We start from the raw sequence: 24,392 nt of genomic DNA, 5'->3' as shown, positions 1-24,392 counted from the left end.
CAGACTCATAACAAGGACTCAAAAATACGGACAGTTTTGAATGCCCCATTTAATTGAAAACGCTAACGATAATAACAATAGTGTTGAGATTCAGTCCCATGTGTGATGAACGGCCTCCCATGGTTCCCTGAGGCCCATATCACGTAAAACTCTGGTAGTAAAATACTATCATAACTAGTAGTTATGGACTATGACACAAAGGATATGAATATTTTAATATTGCATTTTAGTATTCTTAATAACTAAAACAACGTGCATGTGAAAAACGTGCACCTTAAAGGCTTTGGTACAAGAAGCACAAGAGCTGTGATGTGGCAAATATTGTTTTTCCTTTTATTGAAGAGGGAACGCAGGCATAATTGTCATCATGGTTTAAACTTGGCAAAGACGCTAGTTTCCTTCTTAGATTTGAACAGACAGACTGATTCTTGGAAAAAGCATAAATTATTTAATTTACAGACTAGAAATTATTATAACGCCTTTGTTTAAAAGGTCACATAAATCTAGGGTTTCCTTAGTAACAAACACTGCTGACATTATTCATATCTCCTTGACACATGTGTGTGTTTACGTTATTGTTTAGGTGCATATGTGTGCGCAGCTGACAAAGACTGACATCCCCCTTATTTGAGCTATCCACAAGCTGAGGGATAATGTGGGGGTGGGGGTTTCTATCAGCCTGCCACAAATAACAGGGAAAAGTCAATTTTATCATCCTCTACTGCGCTGTCATAGGAACATGTCTCCGTGTGCTGCAGCATCACGTCCTCCTCCCTCCCTCCCTCCCTCCATCCCACTCTCGCTTTGCTTTTAAAAACAAGCAGGGGGTGGTTGGATTATTAGACTGGAATCACGGCTAATTGGGAGAAGTCGCATGGCCCAGTCCAACAGCTTCCGTCCTTCCATGATCTCATTCCTCCTCCTCCATCATCCCTCTTTCTCCATTTCCTCGGACGGCCCCTATCAGTGGGAACATCTCCCTACACCGCTGCCGCCTGTCTGTTCGTGATAGGGACTGTGGCAGTCGTCTCCACGGAGGCAAGCGATGTGCTGCCAGCCGCTCTGCCGGAGCCAGAGGAGTTCGTATCAACGTCTGCTGCAGGCGCGCTGGAGCATCAATTAATCACCATTTAAAACTGGCAAAAAAAATGCATTTGATATACTTAAGCTTAATTAATACGTCGCTACCAAATTTTCAGGGCTAATTAATCAATTTGTTACTGGTCCCTGGTGTGAAGATGCCCAGATTATGTTGTCTGGAAAGAAACCGTACAGAACATAAGAAAGAAAAGATGAATTACAAGCGCGAGGAGAGGGAATATGTTTGTACCATCGATGTTTGTTACCAGAGACGAGCATGAGTGGAAACTGACGGTGTGACGAGAGGAGGAACATGGGACTACACTGTAGGCTACAACCTAGTGACTATAAGGGCTAAGAACTGAAACAGTGTTGGGGATTGATTGGGACTTTGTGCACTTGTAGTTTACTGTTGTACTGTTTATACTGAGCCAGTGAACGAGGCCATAGTGTCCTGGCAGGCAGGCAGAGAGAGCTCAAGAGTAATTGGGAGAGCTGTACTTGGAGAGGAACACAGGATTTAGGGTGGGATGAAGAAATTTAGGAAGCGAGGAGGGAAGGAAGGAGGGACGGTGGTTCGCAGATAGGCACAGACATAGACGACCTAGAAGCTGAGCGCATGAACAAACGTACAGTATGAAGGACAGTGATCCCAGCAGGTTGCTTCTCTGTTTAACTAAGCCTAATTAATTAGCCATACACTTGCTATATATCACCTGTGCAGAGTGAGTCTGCTTCAGGCCAAGCAGCAGATGGGACCACTGTAAGTGACCATCTTGCAATACATCCCAACCAGCCGGGCAACTCAGCAAAGAGCAGGCCTTGTAGCAGTAGAGGCCCAACGATACATTGTCCTCTCATGTCAATATTAAGTCAGAGTGAGGCATAATTCGCTGCTTTGGAGCACTCACTGCTATCTTTGCAACTTAATAAAGATGCTCTGGAGCCCTGCCAGCGCGCGGCCCCCGCCCCTCGCTCGGCGCCGCCGCTCTCGCATCCCACCGCGGCCTCCCGCCCCCGCCCTCCTCCACAGCTCAGCTAGGCCCGCGTGTTATTGGCTAAACACGGCCAGCTGCGGCCGGTTAACTGTCCGATCGCGCATCCATCGATCTCCCCGAGCGCGGCGAGGTGGAGAAGTGAGACAAAAGTCGCGGCGGAGCGCGGCGAGGACGGACGGGAGGGCAGGAAGCCGCTCGCTTCTGCAGCGCGGCCGCTGACGTGCGTCTGTCTGTCTGCACGCGACTGAGAGCGCCAAAGCAGCGGGAGGCGGGCGGACGGAGGGGCTGCGGCCGCGGCGCCGCATCGATCGGGGGCAGGTTTTACATCCTGACAGAAGCTCTCTCTGTCATGTGTGCTATGGGTGCGTTGTTCTCAGCCCCTCATGGACAATTAAATGGGAACATTTTCAAATGGGAAACATATGGAGCTCTTTAATTGGCCAATTTCTCTTGCCAACATGTGTGGCGTTTTTTTTTTTTTTTTTTTATTCTAAGAATCAATGAAATGGGAAAAAATGCTGCCTAGTCAGACGTGCATATTGCACCACAGAGTGTTGCACAAATTGTCATTGTCCTTCCACAAGGAGTAAAACAGCCCTTCTGTTCCCTGGATTAATAGGATCATTACAAAGAAACCATGTTCTATATACAGCACTGTGCTGGATCCACTCGGCGAGATACATATTTCTTGGTGCGGAGACTTTAGTGAATTTGTAATTCTGGGGGAATATCAGTTTTGCCAAGCAGGTAATGGCCCACACCGAGGTACATGACTGGCTGAAGCCGCAGTGAGGAATCGCCCGGCCTCCCTCCCATTATTTCTCTCCATCGCCATGTAGGAGCTCTGCTTCCTTGCCTCCCCTGACCCTGCGCTGTTCACGCGAGGTGGCTGGGCTAAGGAGGGCTGCAACCACGCACATCTGGGGAGTTATTGTTCTACACATGTCATGTGTAATCTGCCCGACCCACAGTGCTTAGAATAATTATTCATATTTAATCACCGCGCCACGAAGCTACATCGCCCGCCGCTCACTAAGTCATTTTCCATGTTCCATTATCAAAGTTTCAGAGACGGGTGCTCAGGGATGGGGGACTAAATGGAGAGGCTGAAGTAGTTGGGCTTATAAAAACATAATGGGCTTGTCTGCTTTGATAAACTGAGGACGTGTGTAGAATGCACAAACGCTCACACCTTCAGACACACACACACACACACACACACACACACACACACACACACACACACACACACACGCAAAAGTGCATAGAACAAAGTAAGTGAGGATGAAGTAGCCCAGTGTAAATTCAGACTGGGAGCATTCAGGCAAATCAAGAGAGAGGAACAAGTGCAGCAGAGTGAGTGGATGGACGGTGGCTTGGTTCATGCGCGTTTGGCTCACGGCGCCGTTCGGGCCTCACGCAGTGGAATCTATGAACGCGCGCTCACCTTGCTCCAGCGGCGGCGGCTTCACGCCCGTGGCCTTCAGCTTGAGGGCTTCCTTGGCAGACATGTCGCAGCAGGAGCCCTTGTTGGTGTCCTGGTCGCTGTCGGCCTGGTCGCTGTCGCCGTGACCACTGTCTCTGAGACTCGCTCGCTCTGGGTCCTTAAATGTCGAGCTGCTGCGAAAATACACAAAGGAACATGAGGTACGACTGACACTATGGGTTTTTGGACTGTTTCCACCTTCGGTGGATGATACAAATACATATATAATTTGACCACTTTTAACCTAATTAAAGGCGCATGCCCTTCGTCTGCTGCTATGCTTCTGTATCATTAATCAGTTCGCTGGCTGCGGGCGCTGTTTTTGGGGGCTGCCGACATAACAAAATAAAGATCTGAGACGTAGTGAGGAATATAGATCCCGGCTCTTACCTTTGAACAAACTGTTGTCTGCTTCCCATATAATTAGGCTCAGTGGGGAAATTGTCCGTCTGTGGAGAGAAGAGAGGAAAAAAAAAAACGATGTACAGTTGTGAGCTCTACAGCAATGAGTCCTGGTGTGAAACAAGATCCAGTGACACATGATTAATTATGAATTTAAAAACCAAGGTGGGGAGGACGGCGTACGGGGGAAGCCAGATCTATGTTGTTTAACTCGGAGCATGTCGTCAAAACGAGCCAATTATCTGCACGAGAGTAAACAGCAGAGTGAACAAAAATCAAAGGTAGCAGGCGTCTCACAATCGACAGCAGAAACGCTGCGAAACAACGCGATTCGCGATTTTCCACGTATTTTAACAATGTCGCGTTGAGAAATCACTGACTTTCGGAGCCTCCGCTTTCTTTAACGAAACGTTCACAAGCAAAGAATAGGTTGTTTTTAATTTTTTATGGTGACACAACAAAGTGGAAAGGAGCAATCGGGCTTCGTGGGTCTTCATCGCACGCGACATATACAGTCGAGTCACGCGTCGCAAAGGAGAGCAGCGTAATGAAAGGCTGGAGAGCCCACACTGCGTGAAATGCACAAACGCTCCTCGCTCGTCAGCAGCGGCGCTTCACACACCGGATCAATCATAATGGCACATTTTCCCAGTCTGTCTCCTTTCTATTAATTGTATCAGCGAAAAGGTTTTAATGACATCAACTGAGATAAAAGGTCACAGACGAATGAAAGCCATGATGGGAATTCAGTTTATGTTGCCATTTAATAGATATTAAATACATTTTACATACGTCCCGTCGCACAGAGGCTGGAAGGAAACCACACCGTGAGGAACTCAAATTACCAGCCTTTGTAGTGCCCAACTCCCTGTCTTGAATTGATAGCAATAAAATGTCATGTTTAGTGAGTAATGTCTCCTTGCGCCGGGCTTTTTCACATGCACAGCTTGACTCACAGTCGATAGAGTATTTCAATGTCATCCGTGCTCTGCGGCAGCTCTGTATGAAAAAGCATGTCTGAAGGTCAGACAGGCCACCTCAGTACTTTGACCTTCCATGCTTTTGCCAACACCTTTATCTCTACCTAAACACTCTATTCCACCTCAGCCTTCGCCGAGATTAAAAGAAAACACCCACACAATATGTCAAAAGACGGAATCTGACCACGGAGTAGCGGAAGAATGAATGTTGGAAAAAGCGTTTGGCATTGAAATTACAACAGGCTGAGTTTTTCGTGGATGAAAACCTTTATATTCACGGGCCTCTTCTGTACTTCTGTGACCAGGGACTCATCCTTGGGCATACTTTCCAATCAACTCAGCTCTGCAAAGCCCTGAGTCTGATCAAGATGAAAGGACATTAACAGAAAATGAATTTCTTTGACTGTTGTACATTTTCATTTACCATCCGCACCTGTGCACAGGGAACAACTATCTAAATGGTGTGCACAACATTTCTCTGGGTTTTTTTCCCTCATACGACTAAAAAGGTTCATCTACTGCATTGTAATAGGAAATGTGAAATTTGTGGCTGTGGAGTTGAGTTTTACCAAAAAGGAGAAGTTACCTTGCACTTAAAGCAGCATACATTACACCCCCTCCTTCCTCCCACCCAGCAGCCAATAAAAAGCACATTACACCACTTCATAGAAACCTCTTTCCTGCCAATTAGGGCGCAGGCTGATCTTAAGCGTCCATCTCTTCCAGTCCGTCTATACTGTCCAGCCCTTTCACTACAATGGGCCACTTTCCAATTAATGGATCGATAACAGCCAGTATGTGCTGCTTTGTACTTAGCCAGTCAGAGCCCACAATGAATACAGGGTAGTTTGAGGTTCAGATGGTAAATACTGGTTGATGTCCAGAGGTTTTGTGATTATTATTTTAACACACAGTATGCTGTATGTGAATCCATTTATCAATATTTCATGTCATATGTTGTTGAATTGTTGGGCTTTTTTGCCACTTCCTCTCGTGGGACCTGAACTGAACTTAGTCCAACTACTGTGGAGCCACCAACATTTGAACTCATCCAAACTGCAGCGACTGTACATTTGACCTTTAAAGTTTCAAAGTCCAACTTCCGTATTGACCTAAAACATGAGGAGTCTTTGACCTTAACGATTCAGGGGAGCTCTGAAACAACTCAAAACCAGTCCAGAGGTTGGGTGGAAATATCATCCGAGGTTAGTTTGCCGAGTTCCGCGGATGAAAATAGCAAAAGCTTGTAAGTGCATTGTATTGAATGATGTGTCATGTGTTGTCTATGCAGAAAGACCGCAAAGGTCAAAGAGATACTGACTACAGCAAGTCTGAGTAAGTGTAAAAAGCTCCATTGTATTGGGTATTCCCTTTGAGGCCCTGAGACTGAGCGAGCAGACAGGAGGCCGATTGAGACAAATGGGACGAGCGCACACTGGAGCGCTGTTCTGCTCTCAGGCCTCGCCGGTGCAGTTTGGCCCACTGTTTGTCTCCATGTTGGTGTGTACATGTGTGCGAGGTTGATATTTTAAGCCGAGGTGCTGAACGAGGACAAATTGTAGCTTCTCTTTCACACCTCGTTGGACAGGTCTCTTTTATTCAAAGGAACGGGTTTCCACCGCGTGGCCCCGCCCACCCCGCTAGCTATGATACACGCGTTTGTCCTTTACTGTCTTTCTGCCTCTGTGTGTATTCCTGCGAGTGCATATGTTTGGTGTCACGGAGTGCAAAGCTGTTCTAAATCTGCTGTAACCTTGCGAATATGCCAAACAGATTCAGACCGTGAGATATTATTTTTTGGCTTGTTTTTTTAAATGTCTTTAAATGTTGTCTGCATGCGCTTGTGTGACGGCAACTCCCCAGGAACTCGTTTACGCCCGGTCAGAGTAGCTAAGCAACAGACAAATTAGAGTGGGTTACGGATAAATCAGACAATAGCTGAGGGTAAGGAGTGGAAAAAATGCAACCGTGAAGGGGAGTGTAATGAAAACCGGACATAGAGATGAAAACCGAAAAAAAGGGATCGAAACGGCAAAGTGAGAGGATGATTAAGGAAGTAAGGAAGAAGGGGTGGGGAAACGAGACAATAATTAGACCGCATTGATTACCTAGTGGCTGAGGAGCTATTGTAAGTGATCAAATCTAATTACCTGGTTCTATACATCTTCCTGGAGATAAGAGAACAATCAATCAATAGGCTTAAGTGAACTTAAAGCCATCTGCCTGCTAAATATCTTCCATTATCTTCTAAACAACACACCAGAAGTCTGGTCCAGAGGAATTCCAGACGAGTAAGGAGTGACACTGATGTGGGTAAATGGAGCCTAGACAGACTCCAGCCAGTGTCATATCAGAGCAGATGGACACTGAGATGATTATTCTTGACGGGATTTAGTCATAAACGGGGGTTTTTGAGGATATGTTAAACATCTGACAGAGCGTGTTGGATGTTGTATAGATCCATGTCATTCTTCAGAACTTCAGAATGAGTTCCACTGTACATACTATGGTACAGTATGTAGTTTCTTTTTATTGCCTATTGTAATGCAGAATTCATCGCCCTGTTGCTTTGTACTGTATCTATGACATTAAAGTCTGACAGACCTCTCACCCTTTTTCTCTTTTCCACCTTTCTGGTGCAGCACATTTTTTTGTGCTGGATGATTTGTGACAGCGACTCACCTGCATAAACTGTGTTGATTTTCCCCCTGTTCCACAATGTTTGTCACAGGCTGGCAGGTCACTGTGACTGTTGTGTGAATGAGTGGCCTGACATTCCACTTGAGCTATGTTCAAAGCTGGGGCTGTGTTTGGTATAAGGCCGGGCTCCACCTAAATGTACCCGATGCAAGAACTGTACTAGAAAGAAACATTTTCTGACATGAGAAACATGAGCAGTTGGCCATATGAGAAATGTCTGCAGCAAAGGAGTGAAATCTATTTCAAAAAATCAACACGTCGTGAATTAGTTGCAGTGTAATGGTCACATATCACTGGAGACTCATGAAGGGATTGATTATTTGTTCAAATCCCAGCCACCAGTCAATTAAACTATCTATAGTCGCAGAGTCCCATCTCCTCTCGATCTGTAAGTCTGATGAACTCGGGTTTTATTACCACTCAGGCTGAGTAGAGCTGCCCACATGTGTCAGCTGACCAGACATATGGCCAACGCTTCTTATGGAACCACTCTGGAGCTAACTCAAAGACCTCATCAATTAATCATGATTTTCCACAATTCATAACTCATGACAGGAATTACGTTTGTGTGTGTTTATGTTGTACTGGTGGAGAACAGGGCATTTTCCTTCATTAAATAGGGTTAAGTAGTACTCTGGAGGCGTTTAGGTGCAGTTGCATGTATGACCTATTCTTTACATATCAAGCAAATAGTCAATATTCATAATTAGCATGCAACCACTCACATTGATTGCCTGTTATTTAGACCAGACACTCGTTCTGAGCCAAGTTTAAACATGTCTCGCTGCAACTTTCCAGCCTCAGTCTCAGACTCAACAGAACCAACAAACTGGTGTGCAAATAAAAAAAGAATTACTTAAAAGGCGAAAACAAATGAGACTGAGGAGATGGCGCGATGGTGGACCGAGGTGGTCGTGCTCACATCTCTTCATTAAGACAGGCAAAAACACTACATCAAAGCTGATTCCATTCAACCTGTACAGTTCCCACTCCTTTATTATTCCATTTGAAGCAGAGCCGGAGCACGGATAGATACAATATTCTCTTCTGTCTACAAATGACTACTTTGGTGTCACATTTTGAAGATAGTTTCCTTATGGATAAGGAGGATACAGGAACTACATATGCTTTTATAGAGCACATTTACCCCTTGTACTAATCTTTGTCATTGAGAGAGCATGAGAGTACTGTATATAAACCTGAGGCATTGTTGTTTATGCAGTATTTAGTTTGACCCATTAGATTTCACACACACACACACACACACACACACACACACACACACACACACACACACACACACACACACACACACACACACACACACACACACACACACACACGCTACACATATTCATGAGATTGATTCATTAATAGACTGATTAGGCAATTATTAAATGAATTATCATCATCAAGTGAAAAGTACAACGTTACCCACCAGCAGTTGTGTGTGTGTTTACCAACATGCCCTCGGGTGAAGATTACAATAAGCTGCCATTAAAAACGCATAACTGAGGATTTAGGAAAAAAAAACGTCAACATTTATTTTCCTAAATGTATGTAAACAAGATCCAGCTGACTGTGGCCCCTTTAAAAGTGTCAAATGACCTGTAGCCTGAATTCAAGATGAGGGAGAATGTTAAACATGATGACTATAATATTTTAAGAGCAAATAACAATATCCCAAAAGAAAAACGCAAAAATGACTTGTGATGCGCAAACTAACAATAATAGACTTTCTTTAAGTTTGTCAGTAAACAATTTAATATTGCTGTTGTTGATGTTTTGTTTATCATCCATTAAATAAAAATGTGTGTATAAATACAATTTTTAAACTTAAAAAACAACAACAAACAAACAAAAGCTGAAATAATGAGCAGCGAGAATACATCATTGTAAATTGCTCACCAGCTGCTGTTACATTTGTCTTTAGGCGAGCTGGATGCGAGGATCAGTAAAATGCCAAGTGAGTGGGATATTCAAGCAGCGAAATTAATTCTAGTTTTATAAGGGTGGCATTGGCACAATTCCTTTTACAAGCCGCGAGCTAAATTCAAATTGAGCGAATTCATATGACTGACCCTGGGGTTTTGAAACTGAGCGAGAAGCCGGCCATAATCCTTCGCCACCAGACCGGGGAATTGGTGTGTGCATTGGGTGGGGTCCCACTGAAGTGGTGTGCTGGCTACCTGGCGCCTTCGTTACTTGAAACAACTCGAGAGCCTTTCATGTCTTTTCATGTCTGATGATGCTCCAGAACAGCCTGAATGTTGCCAGCGCCAACGTTTCGCCAGCAGAACATCAGCGCGCGCGAGCGCCGAGACGATCACATGACGCAGGCGCTCGGGGATCGCGTGTGCGTGGTGTAAATCCCAAACCATTAGCATGAGACGCAATCACACCTGCGCACGGTGCCACATAATGACGCCGTCTGTTCTGCGACATCAACATCACAGACCGCAAACAAAAAAAGTCTGGTCCGTGTCTATTCGTACAAACTTTTTTTCATCACTGGCTGGAATCAGAATAAGCAGCTCTCATTCAAGGTTAGAAGAACAGACCTCGCATTACGTCAACTGCTACCTTGTGTTGAATGTACTGTATTTCTGCAGCTCCTACCAGCATTATCTTCTAAAAAAGCCCAACAGCACTGACAGCAGCTCAGCAGCCAACTCAGCCTCAGCCGCCGCCTCTGAAGCCGGCTCACAGGAAACTTCGCAGCTCTGAAGAGGAGGGGCGACACCAGACAGCGCGTTTGTACTGCTATCAACACAATCCACATCTGTGGCAGTTTCGCCCCGGGAGTAAATGATAAATGTAGCTTTTGGCATAGATATTTATTCCAGCACACAAAACTCCCTAACGCAGCAGTTTGCCAGCGCTCCAAAAATAGCTGCGTTGTTCTCCAACGCTGCTTGATTTGTTTAGTGTAGACACATTTAACCAGCTGGTCTGGGTAACGGAAACGGGGACCAGTCGTATGACTGTTGACTGTTGGAAAAATACATGAATGAGGATCCTGATTTCACACCCACGTGCATCTGAAATGAGAGCGCAGCAGGCCTCTTTCCATGAGTGATGACCGGAGCTGAGGTGTGCGGCCGCGTGGTGGTTTACTACGATAACTAGTCTGGTTAATAGGAATAAGAACAGCAGAGAGAAACACATGACCCAGACAGAGTCACAGTCGTAGCCCCTGAGGTTCTACACACAACACTTGGTAAATATGCTGTTTTCATTTTTCTTGCCAATAGTTAAATGAGAAGCTCAGTTTTCAATTATTGGCTTTATAAACCCAATGGGACGTTCATGGTTCATTGCTGCATAAACCATTTCACTTATTGTGGTTAAACAAATGAGATGTAAGCAATTAGTGGTGCTGGTAGGTGGGTTTGGTCACTGTGGGAGAACATCAGCTGAATCCACAATTTACTCTGAGTCACTCTAAGCAGCTGCACATCTATAGATGCTGCTGTATAGATTAGACAAGACTGGCATCAATCTTCTCCATTTTTAACCTGCCACAGCTACAATTTACACAAATAATTACAAATGACAACATGCTGGAACAATGTGATGAAACAAAGTGTAATTCAAACATGCACTTGTAAAAAAGCAGGTCAAACGCCGGTACCCTGCAGTGTTTGAAGCAATATCTCAACTGTCGTTTACAGTAAGCCTGCGTTCCGCCGCCAGACGACAGATATCTGCAGCCTCGCAATGGAAACGAAGCGATCTCCAGCTGCTACACGCACAAATGTTTAAAAGAGGCCTGAGCTGCTGTGGTTAAAACCTATGATCCAGCACATACAAAGGAAGTAGTTTATAGAGTTGCGGCAAAACACACCCTGAACAAAAGCATTAAAAGAACCAAAAGTAAATATTCTCTTTAAATTAATGAATCAAGAGCTGTTCTGAGGATGGAAGCAAAAAATTTCCCCAAACCACAGACCAGAGGCCGGAGGCAGATCCAGTACATCAACAAAGACACACATGTTGCACACACACACACACACACACACACACACACACACACACACACACACACACACACACACACACACACACACACACACACACACACACACACACACACACACACACACACACGCACACAGCAGATGGACTGTGTCTAGTTGCAATTCAAGGTGACCTATCTACTGTATATGTATCAGGTCAGTGGAGATGAGCAGAGGAGGGGCTGGAGAGGAGAGGAGGCCTCGCAGGCAGAAAGGAAACTGTCCATACACCTGGGGATAAACTGACAGAAGGGCTTTAGAATAATGCTCCTTTGTCAGAGCGCTGAACGGAGCTTCCTCTCCGTCTCTTTTAAGTGTGTCTATGTGCATTAAGAAATCTGTCAGGCCAGCTTAGACATTAATCAGCTGGCCTACGGAAGAAACAATCAGACATAATCTCAGGCTCTAAACCCGCTGACCTTCTCTTCAAATGCATAGATAAACTCCCCTTCAAACCCAGTCCTTTAAAAGACACACGCACGCCTCCTTTCTTTCCTCCCGGACTCCCTGCCTCTTCTCTACTTTTCCCCTTGTATGATTGGTTTCTCCACTTGGGAGTACATTGGCTCAGCGTGTCAACATGACCTCAAAGAGGACGCGTTTTAGACAATGCGTGCGGGGAGAGGAGCCGCTTTTGCCCATCAATCTGGGGGGAGGCGAGGAGGAAGAGGAAAAGGGAGAAGGGCAGAATGCGCGACTGCCATTCATCATCTTAGCAGAGTCGCGGGTGTATAAATAGCGAGATATGTTCAGAGTCATCACTGAGACAACGCTTCCATCGCGCTACTTCATTTATTAAGACTGTGCACAGATCAATACAGCAGACATATACCCTCTGTACTGTTGACAACATAATCTCATCATTATGAATTTGGCCCGGGTCGTCAGTAACATGAGCAATTGCAACGCTTATCTGAGACGACAAGAGCACGGAGAAAGAGAGGGAATCTGAAAAAGGAGCAGACAGAACAGGAGAAATGAAGCGAGAGAGAGACAGAGAGAGAGAGAACTAGTTGTTCATACTGTAGATAATGAAATACACTATTTTAGTAACAAACTGAGGGAAAATCTATAAGAAATGGAGCAAACCAGCAACTAATCTGATTGCTAAAGGCCCCAAAGGCTTCTCTGTAAGATCCAGGGCCCAAGTGAGTGCGCTTGTGTTGTACAATAGAAAGAAAATAAAGATGAAAATGGTCAAACATAGCATTTTCAATACACCATTAGCCCAGGGCAGCGCTACAGCAACTCCAAAAGAGCAGACACAGTCGAACGTCTGACGACAAATCTAGTGTGGCCGCCACTTAGTGGGCTTTTTGTTTAGGCAATAACACCCGAGAGCGCCAACTTTTTCGCCTCCGTCGCCACAAACGCCTAACAGCCGATGCAAAACACAGTGGCTGTCAATTCCCCTCAGACACACACAGGGCTTTAGACATGGGAGTCAGATTGCAAACTGTGCCACAGATATAAGCTGGAGCGGAGGAGACAGTGGGATCCCTCCTATTAGAGTGTCAGACTCACACACACACACACACACACACACACACACACACACACACACACACACACACACACACACACACACACACACACACACACACACGCAAACATACACCGAGTGGAAAACGCTGTTTAGAAAAATACTCCTCCGATTGCAGAGCAAGCTGCTGCTTCCGGATGGGGGGCGGCTGTGATGCGGTCCAGTGGCTGCGCAGTGGAGGGGGGACTGTTTCAAAGCAGATTGTTTTGACACGTACTTAGATGAAATTAGAGCAAATTAGATATTCGTGCTATATCCCTCCAATCAATTAATCACATTACTGACGAAGCTGAGGAAGTGCTGAACTGTACACGGCAAGGACAAAGGAGGGAGAGAGAGAGATTCAGGGACGGAGGGATAAATCATTTCTCATATACTAATGAGATAGAAGGTGAGAGCAGATTCACATAACTCATTCTCTGAGCCGCCCGCGTGTTGTTTCTACAGCACATGCCTGGGGGGCACGGTGAAGGAAGATGTGGCAGGAATAAAAGCTCCCCGCGGTTGGACCGATGCCAAGGCACAGCAGAGCGACTTCCACTTTGTTTGACTTTGAAAGTGTTTGATTTACAGCAAGGAGACCCAGCTGCTGGCGGTTCAAAGAATACATGGCCGTGTCACGCGCGCTGGCGTAGCCTTGTGTGTCGCTGTGCATTTGGGCGCACTTTGCAGGGAGGTCACTGCTATCCGCGCGCCCCCCCCGCAGCCCCGGAGCCCCCGCTGCTTAAAGCGTTAAAGCCCGGAGACCCCCGGAGGGATCTAACGGGCCTCGGGGGGCCGGCGGCTCCTACAGAGAAGCCCATTTCAATCTGAGAGAACCAGCAAGACCGGTGCTTCAGAGCACAGCTGGTGGCGGCGCAGGTGCACGAGCGCACGTGCACGCGCGCAGACACACGGCGGCTGCATTCTAGATTTCTCTCCGGTGAAGGTTATGTTTTGCGCTGTTGTTTTTGTGACCTCTGTTGATGCCAGCCTGCCTCATTGTGTCTGTGGTGTTTGAGCACAATTCCAGCAGCACCAAGGTAAACGCTTTAAATTCTACTGGGGGCACGCTCGCATTTCTTTGTCACAGCCTCTTTTTTTTTTAGTTCTATAAAATATCAAGTACTGAAGGATTTGATGTTCGAAAGAAAACACTTTACAATAAAAGCACAGGCACATACAGTACAAAACACTTCACCAGGTGCAGGTGTGCGGCCGGGAAACAAGAGGCGGTGTGACACGCGCACACAGCCGCCATAAATAAAAGTATCTGGCCTTAAAACGGAGAAGCAGTCACGCTCCCGGTGGCTTCGCAATAACAGGATTAAAAAGTAATTACTAAGTCTGATGGGACTTGATGGGAAAGCGTTGTGAAATGCCAGCGCGCCTTTGGACGGTGAGCCCAGCTAAAAAGAAGGGACACTTGTTACTCAGCACAATGAGATGATAAAACAACATGACATTTTGAAGCGCCAGTGTCAGTCAATTAGGAGGAGGACTCCTAATCATCCACTTCCCCTTTATCAGCCTCCACGCACGCACGCGTGCCCACGCACAACCCCCCGACGGCCCCGTCCACTCACGCTCCCCGCTCCTATTATCCACCATGTCATCTCCAGTGGGCTACTTCCGATCCAGCCAAACAAATTGTTTAATGTGTCCGGCCCCATCTGTCCATCACGCCGCTAAACCGCGCGCTCATATCCTGTCTCGCGTTCCCCGCGCACGGATGGAGGCTGCGCTCCTGTGTCGCGCGGCGTTTCTGCACCGGCTCTGTTCAAATAAGTCACTGAGCAGAGAAAGTTGGACGTTTTGTTTAGAGGGGATGCAAAACAGCTGGCGGAGGGGTTTCCGTTGGTGTCAGTGCTCTGTTTTATATTTACTTGCGTCTCATTCTGTCCGGGTTAAAGGGGGAGGCCGTGTTTTGTGGTGGGCACAGTCCGCGGGCCGCGGTCCTATCAATTATTTAACGGACTTACTTGAGTTGTTGAGAAGTTGCAATTAATAAAACATCCACTTCCACAGCAGCCCCCAGTCTCAAACAAATTTTCTGGCTACTTATAACTTGTATCTGCTAAGGAAATATAAATTGCGTAAACGTCTGTAGAATTGCACACAGACGAGCGTTTGGAATGCAAATATCGTCCAAACGGGAGGAAAATCACGAGACCAGATCCAGCCAGCGGTTGTTTTCGTTGCTCCGAACGCGTCGAGATACGAGAAGAATAAGATTAATGCATGCTTCTATTGCATGCTTCTCCTGACAGACGACCCCGTGTTCTGCCCTCCTCTCCCCAAAACGTGCAAACAAACATGCAGCCGGAGACCTCGCGCGTTTTTGATGACATTGTGCGCTTTTCTCTGATCTGTTAAACATGATGATTAATTAATGAAAGCGGTTGCAAACATAGCTGCTGCTCTGCGCTGTGCAGCGTATCTACAGCTTCAACACATACTGTGGCACGTCCACACGTCGGCAAACTGTAAAATACTGTACCAGTGATGGCATCTAATGAATGAATCACTCAATGCTAAAAAAAAGAAATTCTATGTATTCATTTCATAAAGATAACATAATTCACTGTTGTTCCCCAGAGAAACCCGCTGCGGTCTGATTGCGCTTCCCCTCAGTTGTATCTATCACATGAGCTTGTGGTAGAGGCCTATTAATAATTCACATTTTCACTGTGTAGCGCCACAGTACGTACAGCGGCAGCAGGTTTACTTGAGGAAATATGAAGCTACCTTACCTTAAGGTAAGCTGATAATTTCCTCTTTTCTATATGGGCGATGCTCAAGTAAAACTAATCCATCCTAGTGGCCCAGAAGATGTCGACTGGGGGACAAAAAGTACACAATTTTCACAAATGACCTCTTGAAATGTCTCAAATCCCTTTAATGACTGTTTCCCCACGGAGCTGCTGAGCTGCTCAAACCTGTCTGCCAGCGGACTTCGGCACACGCGCGTTTACCAAACTCATTCCAAAGCTCTGGAGGAATGCGGTTATCTAAAGATGAAGGGAGAGGGGAAGGAATGAAATAAAGACTGCTTTGCTATTCATTGCCTGAGTAGCCACTGAAGTGTGGGAGCAATTTCAATACAATATACAGTGGGGGCTTTGATAAGACTTTTCAGTAGAATCCTCGGAAACAGCCCAAGCCTGTTTACATGTGCATCTGTGTGTGTGTGTGTGTGTGTGTGTGTGTGTGTGTGTGTGTGTGTGTGTGTGTGTGTGTGTGTGTGTGTGTGTGTGTGTGTGTACGTTTCTCGGAGGAAGGGTGTTTCAAGGTTCGGACAAACGCAAGATTGTCACGCTCATAAAAGACAGGGGCTCTGTCACCGAGGCTGCCAGCTAAACGCTCAACTCACATGCCTGGAATACACAATGACGCTACGCCCACGCACACACACGGGCACGCAACAAACACACACGTAAACGCGGGCTCCCTAAATTATGCAGAGTAAAGACCATTCCTGGAAGCATCCATTTTCAACATCTGCTCAAGCTTCACTGTTGGCATGCATATGTTAAACCTAAACAGATCAAAGCAGTGATTTCTCCCTCCTCTATACTGTCTGTAGCTGCCTAAATGATCACAGTCGTACCTCTTAAGTGCTTTTTTTCCCCCACTCAATAGATTTGTGGCTGCCAGTTATTTTTTAAGAACTATATCAGAGCTTGGTGTATCGCAAATTTGTCACTGTTCCTCAAATTTAGATGCTGTAAAGCAGCATAGAAATATCATTCAGCGTGCAGCCGCTGCATTTGTTATGGATTCATGTTTCATCGCAGGATCACCTCTGCCAAGTGACGGCATCGAGTCAGCAGAGACCGGAGCCCGTTTTCTCCTTGACACCCTCGTCTCAATGCCACCCTCCAAGAGGCAGAATGGCGCCACCTTCAGGTGGCTTCCGCAGCCTCTCAGACGCCCCCTTTGCCTCTGCACCACCTGCACCTTATTAACATGGATGCGCTCCCACTGAGACAGAATTCTGCTTAATTAGAGTTTCATGGTGAATCGAATTACAACACTCCAAACTTATCAAAACAAATCAATATGATAAATTATGGGCCATTTAAAAGGAATGACACAGGAGTCTTTGGATGTCTGGTAACGACGAGGGCCGGTTCTTGAAAGCGGCAGCGAGACCGGCCACAGCCTGGTGCAGCTGCTGATGATACACATCATACGGGACAGACATCCCAAAATGTATTCCAGCCAGAGTGGGCACTGGCTCACTCTTTGGAGCGTATTACTGAAATCCCTTCTTCCTGAGGACTGAGGAATTTTTCAGCAGATTGGTTTTAACCTTGATTCCTCGCTAAGTAATTCCCTTCAACGCCTTAAGCAGAATTAGGCATCGTTACGTATCATCCATCTCCTTATCCCAGGAATTCTCCTCACAAATGAAATGAAGCTCTCCACCGGGCCTGGCGCTGGAGCAGCGCTGACAATGATAAGGCCAGCAGAGCTGTGTTGATATGTTCGTATTATTCCCCTCTCCCCAGCCAGAGACCGGGCCCAGCCTGTCTGCCAGTGCACCACTATAAAACATCATTAGGGGCCAGCAGCAGCTGGGAGAGACTGGGAGTCGCAGGCAGCTACTGCACTTGCAGATGAAGACAGCAGCACTAAGGTGCCCTTGTGAAACTGACTGAGCAGTTGATATGCTCTAACACTTTATCCATCTCTTTATTTATTTTTCTTATTTAGCCTCTCCTCCTGTGGAAACTGTAGTGACAGATGGGCTGAGAGACCTTGAGATCGATGGAGGGGGAATTCTGTCTTTGTTTCCTGACATTTTTCCCATAGCCACTCTTCTCTGACTCAGGTTACTTACTGTCCACACTGAGGAGAGACGAGGCAGAAGCAGAGGCAGAGAGGGGGGAGGCAAGTGATACGCTTCTGTACGGCTTCTGAAGAAACTTAATGCCTCAGGCCATCTCCCTATACACAGGTTTCTGTTGAATAATACAATAGAGCACCCTGTACGCTTGATGCGTCAAGGGGCCCTTCTGTAAACAAGACACTAAGGAATGTGTTGTTGCTGCTCTGGCTTGTTTCGCCTTGAACAGTCTGAAGAGGCGGAGAAGTGCACGAAATGGGCAGCCTCACGTCGCCACATTCATCATCCCTACATTAGCAGAGAGACATCCCACAGAATGGACCAGCAATTATTGTGTCCCTCTGATTAGGAGGCCTTAACGGTCTTTGCGCTGACCCTTGGCCTGTGCAGCTGGCTCATAATAGAAGCAGGGCTGAGGCTGAGAGCGGGGACAACAGGCAGCGGCCTTCATCCCTGGTGGGAACGCGTCGCGTCTGATCAGAGTCACTGTCACGAGCATGTCCGGCACGAATAGTGGGATAGAAAACACTGATGAGTCTAATCAAGAGACTCTCAGAGTCCATTAGGACCAGCGCAAAAATATCATACTCCAATTTTGCCAACTATAACACCCAGAACATGGAGTAATACAATAATAGAACAGCCTCCTTGCTATTTATACTCTTATTATATCACGAAAAAAACATACTTTACATGTGCTAATAATGAGTAAACATCACAAAAGGCTTTAGCTTGCTGCAACTGCCCATTATCCCCAGTGTTACATACCAGCGTCTCCAGCAGGTTTTAATCCTTGTCTGACACGACAGACTTTTAATGGGCTTAAGGCCAAAGACTCTGAGAAGTTATCACGTTAGAGGCTTATACACTGAAGCACTCCACACAAAGACGTATAAAGTGCCGTGAAAATAAGTACAATCTGCTAATCTCTAGGAATTAAAATCACCGGAATTAACCTCTCAAGGAGCGCCACGAATTTAATGACTCAAAGTGAAACAAATACATACATCTAGGACTTCCTTTGGAGTGACATAGCACTCCGAATATTTTACCATGACCCTAATAAGATATGAGATTTTGTAGAGATAAGTATATTTCGCAGAATCATTCAGTTACTGGATAAAGCAGGTTTTAAAACAACAAATTCCTGCTTATAGCTCAGCCAAAGGCTAAACTTTATTCCACAGCAATGAAACAAGCGTGATTGAGTGATTAATAGAAAATGCTGGGGAAAAATCTGATTTCAAAAGCCTGCCGTGACATATTTCATGCACAGCTGATTTGTGTTGTTGTCACTGGCTCTGTTCTATGAGCGCACCAGAATGACTGTTTAATCCTTCTAATGCTCACCGCTCCCTCCCTTCTGCACTCCTGGGCCTCTCTGCCACTGACTGTCCTTGTCTTCCTCTTCTTTGATATTACAAACCGAGAGGCCAAGCGTTACACGAAAGGAAAGCTTTCGGAGGGTTTGTGACGTGAAATGGCGGCACAACTGTGAAAGAGCAAAGTGCAGTTTGGCTTACCTGTATGATGGACATGCGGTTAGTAGGTGTGTCTGTAGTGCTGGTGACTGGGCCTGTGAAGCTGGTGTGGCATCCCACGTGGCCTTGGGGCACGCTGAGGTTATTGGCAGTGGGCTTGAGGTACATGACCTCTGACCTTGGTGAGCTGAGTGGCAGGCGTGTCTGGTAGTCAAAGTACATGGGAGAGGTGGCCAAGGAAGGGCTGCTTACCACATTCATCACATTCATGGCATCCCGCTCCTCCACCTCGCTCTGCACCAGCATGATGTCGTTCTTGTTAATCTTCTTCTTCTTTCCCTTTCCCAGCTGCGGATGCGAGTACTCTGCAATGCGACAGTTATAAGTACGGATCTCCTTGTTTTCCCGCTTGCACTTGATGGCTATAGTCACCATGGCAGCCAGAAGCATGATGGATATGATGCTCAGAGTTACAATAAGAGGCAGGGACATATCCCAGTTGTGATTCTCGTTCAAGCGTGGCAGCCCATCGGGAGGACGTCCGTTGGAGGCCTTGATGATGAGCCTGGCGGCAGCAGTGAGCGTTGGCTTGCCGTGGTCCGATACCCGGATGATCAGTTCCACGATGGGGCTAACGTCATCCCAGAAGGGGTGGGCGGTTCTGACCTCCCCGGTTATTGGATCAATCTCAAAGAGGTGCTCCTCGTTGCCGTCTGAGATCTCGTAGGTGAGCCTCCCGCTCTCACCGTAGTCGTTATCCACCGCCCTCACTGTGGTGACGATGTAGCCAACACCGACGTTCCGCGGGACGTGGATTTCTGCCGTGTCGTTCAGGAGCAGGGGAAGAACTATGACAGGGATGTTGTCGTTGACATCCAGAACGCTAATGCGCACCGTAGCGTTGCTCTCCAGGTGTGGGGATCCTCCATCTTTAGCCAGAATCTTGAAGTCAAAATACTTGATTTGTTCATAGTTGAAAGATCTGACAGCGTAGATGGCTCCATTGGCCGCATTTACATTCACGTAGGTGTTGACATCACCACCACTGACGTTGGAGTTGATTATGCTGTAGTACACGGTGCCATTCTGGCCGAGGTCTGGGTCGTGCGCCAGAACTGAGCCCAGGAACTCCCCGGGGATGTTGTTCTCAGGTATCTGAAGGAGGTAAACTGACTTGGTGAATCGAGGGATGTTGTCATTTTCATCCAGAATCTTGACGGTGAACGATTTGGTGGAGTTCAGAGGAGGGGTGCCGTTGTCCTTGGCCACGATGGTGACGTTGTACTCGTCCTGCATCTCTCTGTCCAGCGGCCTGTCTGTCACCACAGTGTAGAAGTTATCGTAGTTCTCCTCAAGTTTGAAAGGGACGTTGCCCAACACTCTGCACTGAAGCTGCCCGTTTCTGCCCGAGTCCTTGTCTGTGACACGGACTAGAGCAATAACGGTGCCTGGAGGTGCTGCCTCGCTGATGGCCCCCTGTCTCACCGACACAAAGCCTATGGACGGCCAGTTATCATTCCTGTCAAGCACTTTAACAGTGACTTTACAATGGCCGGGGATTGGATTAGGACCCAGATCCTTCGCCTGGACATCTATCTCAATGACTGGGCTCTCTTCATAGTCTATTTCCCCCTGAATCTTTATGACCCCCGTTCTGGAATCTATGGAGAACAGCTCTCTGATTCTCTCTGGGGCATAGCCACTAAAAGAATAAACTACTTGTCCGTTGTTGCCCTCATCAGGATCAGTGGCATTTAAATCTATCAGGACTTTACCAGGAGGTGAGTTTTCAGGAATTTCCACCACATATGAAGACTGATCAAACACAGGGCTGTTATCATTAGAATCAATGACTTTGACGTTTATCTGCATGGTGCCCGACCTAGGATATTCCCCCCCATCAGTGGCTGACAATATAAGGGTGTGATGGCTCCGTTCTTCTCGATCCAGTGGCCGCTGAATAACTAATTCTGGAAATTTAGTACCATCCCCACGGGATTTAACCTCCAAAGAAAAGAGATTGTAGTCGTCTCGTGTTATCTGATAGGTTTTCAGGCCATTTTCCCCCGCGTCTGGATCATGTGCGCTGGTCAGGGGAAAGCGCGTCCCTGGCACCGCGTTCTCAGAAATGTCAATATCAATCTGATCTGAAGGGAAAGTCGGGGAGTTGTCGTTAATGTCCTGAATATCTATTTTGATCATGCAGATCTCCTTGTCGTTAGCGAACACCTCCATGGAAAGCTGGCACTTGGGGCTTCTCTTGCACAACGTTTCCCTGTCGATGCGCTGCTTCGTGTACAGCAGTCCGCTTTGGGGGTCCACATCGATGAGGTGAGGGGCTGAGTTCTCCAGCACCCTGAAGTTGGCTTTCTTGCCCTGTCCTCCCTGCCCGCTCTGTTCAAGCCCAAGCCTGGCATCTTTGGCAATGTTCCCGATCACTGTCCCCGGACCTTGTTCCTCTGGAACCGAGTAGTTCAAGTTTTTCAATGTCAGGGCTTGAGCCCATAACAGGAGGAAAAAGAAAATAGAAAGATGCATCCCCACTCCTTAAGATCTGCTATTATCTGCGGTGCGTTTACACGTTCTTCGACCTGTTGATATTCTGCTCAAATGTGATATTTCTATTATTTGCGATTAAATAAAGAGTCCTGTTCATCATGCGAGGCCTTGGCATTTGTCGCTGTAGATTGTCTTTGCTCTGTGTCTCTCTTCCTCTGCCTCTTCCAGCGAACTGTGGTGCCGAACACCTAATTTATATTCAGCTGAGCGCCCAGACTCATCTGAGCAATAATCGCAATCCAGTGTCCAAACAGAATAGTCACTGTAACTGTTCACTCACACCACCTAAGAAGAAAAGCAGAAACAAAAAATATATGTGTGTAAAAATGTTTGTATCAGTTGGGTATCTTTAAAACACCAGCCTCGGCTACAGGAGCCATTCTGCCTGGAATGAAATCACATCCACCGCTGAGCCAAACATAAAACAGGGCTCATGTGTAATTCATATGCACAATTATGGGGGGAGCTTGTCAATTAGTTAACCTTGAGAAGAGAACTGGCGCAACACTGACACGCAGGGAAATGGTGATTCGTCCTGTAGCTCATTGACTACATACATTATTACAGGAACAAGTTCCAAAACGCAGCTTTTCTGGTGCGCAACGCGTGACCTGACCCTGGCACGACGACGCTCCGTCCTCACAGTAAGAGGCGGTGGAAACCGCAACAGGGCAACTTTAATAACACGCTCGACGCCGCGGGCGAACAGCTGGAGACGGCCTATTGTGGCGGCTATTTAAATAAGTGTGTATGAAATGAGGCTCTTACGCGCATTAACAAATCCGCATAATCCGGATATTTAAAATGAGCTTTATAAAAATTCAGAACGGCGCCGCCAACATCTCGGCACAGTCGTGTAATTCTCGCCACCGATGCTCCCCGTCTCCCCCTCACTCTCCCCCCTTCTCTCCTCCTCGCTGCCAGAATCAACGAACCTCGGGAGAAGCTGTTGCATCCGCATGCACAGCGGAGGTTTGGAAATAATAATCGCAAAATCATCAACGACTGACGCACCGCACGTATAAACAGGCGCAAAGCATGCGCAAGAAATACGCGTCAAACTTACCGAAAAGCCGCTGTGGTAAATAGTCCAAAAAAGCATAAAAACAGCCTAAGAGTACAAATGAAAACAGTCACTTCCAGCGGGGTTCAGGCGGAGTTTCATCCACTAACCGCTCCGTGGGTATCACCCGTATCCTCCTTCCCCTTCTCCGCGCAGGGGGAAAAGCCACAAGCCGCCGATGCACACGCAGGCTACAGTGCAGCGCAGTGGAAATAAAAAAAAGTGCTCCAGAAAAGTATGACTGTAATGTCAATGAGCTGAAGTCCTCTCCGCTGTCTGATTAGGATGCAGCGGCTCGCCTCCTGCCTGCAGTGAGTCACCGTTGTTCAGAAAGGAAAACTGTTCGGAGACACACTCTGACGGGAGACGGGGCGAAATCCAGATGTGGAGGAAGGTAGATCCAGAGCGCACATTTTAAAACGCGATCATTGTCCCGAGCAGCGCTCGCGGAGCGGCATTTTGTCCTTGTCCGCTGTCCCCTGTCCAAGTCCACACACACTGACACTCACACGGGGAAAGACACACACAGCTGCTGAGGATGTGGCCAGCAACAACGCCGCGTTCTGCCCCAACTCTCCGCAGCTGTCACGAGAGCGGCGATTTCCTTCAGTTTAGACGCAATCGGCACTTAGTATTTTGCGCACGTAAAACAGCCCTAAGCACATACAGCGCTTCCTCTCACTGACTGAACTCCGGACACCGCATGGTGCATTAAACATTGTCGCTGCTCCTCCGGCAGCCAATGAATTTGAAGAGGTGGGAAGAGAAGGAGGGATTCAAAAGCCGCTTGGGCTCCAGACTACAAATGATTGGTGGCTCCGCGTTCGCCGGTGGCGCATCTGTTTTTTTCAAATTTCACACTTCATTGTTGTTTACCATACAGGAAAGCGTGCGTTGAGCAGGACGGCAGGAGAGGCGAGCAGGGGTCAGGATGAAGGGTCTGAATGTTCAGTTAAGTCATCAATCACACAAAGGCGGGTTTCAGTTCAACCGAAAGTGGGTTGTTGTTTTTTTTTTCAGGCCAACGAAATTTGAAATGTGGCTTCTCCACCTTTTATTTTGAAATGTACAGTATTTGTTCCCTAAACACACAAACGACTCAGTGTAGTTTAAGAGAAGCAAACATACCTCACACATCGGATTTTCTTTTACTTTTACTGTTTTGTTCCAAACTATCTTCTGACATGAAAAGCTTTATGGTAAGAAAACATTGTATATACATGTCCTTTATTCGTATATACGATGGCATT

The 24,392-nt window shown here is 46.8% G+C and overlaps 1 protein-coding gene across 4 annotated transcripts in view; it reads right to left on the bottom strand.

The window, feature by feature from the left end:
• The window catches only part of pcdh17 (protocadherin 17), a 49,565-nt gene extending 25,724 nt beyond the window's left edge, over nucleotides 1–23,841 (bottom strand). Inside the window, exons 1-4 of one of the 4 annotated variants that reach the window (XM_029143411.3) lie at nucleotides 23,146–23,841; nucleotides 19,773–22,364; nucleotides 3,955–4,013; nucleotides 3,526–3,695 (exon numbers count right to left, since the gene is read on the bottom strand). In XM_029143411.3, coding sequence (XP_028999244.1) covers nucleotides 3,526–3,695; nucleotides 3,955–4,013; nucleotides 19,773–22,058 — 2,515 coding nt within the window. In that variant the 5' untranslated portion in view covers nucleotides 22,059–22,364; nucleotides 23,146–23,841. Of the gene's footprint in view, nucleotides 1–3,525; nucleotides 3,699–3,954; nucleotides 4,014–19,562; nucleotides 22,365–23,145 lie in introns of all 4 variants that reach the window. The other 3 variants (XM_029143408.3, XM_029143409.3, XM_029143410.3) reach the window with 3 other exon arrangements.
• Nucleotides 23,842–24,392: the final 551 nt, after the last annotated feature.

Source organism: Betta splendens, chromosome 3 (assembly GCF_900634795.4).
Source record: "Betta splendens chromosome 3, fBetSpl5.4, whole genome shotgun sequence".
Lineage (NCBI taxonomy): Eukaryota > Metazoa > Chordata > Actinopteri > Anabantiformes > Osphronemidae > Betta > Betta splendens.
This window is presented reverse-complemented; position numbering and strand designations above follow the sequence as displayed.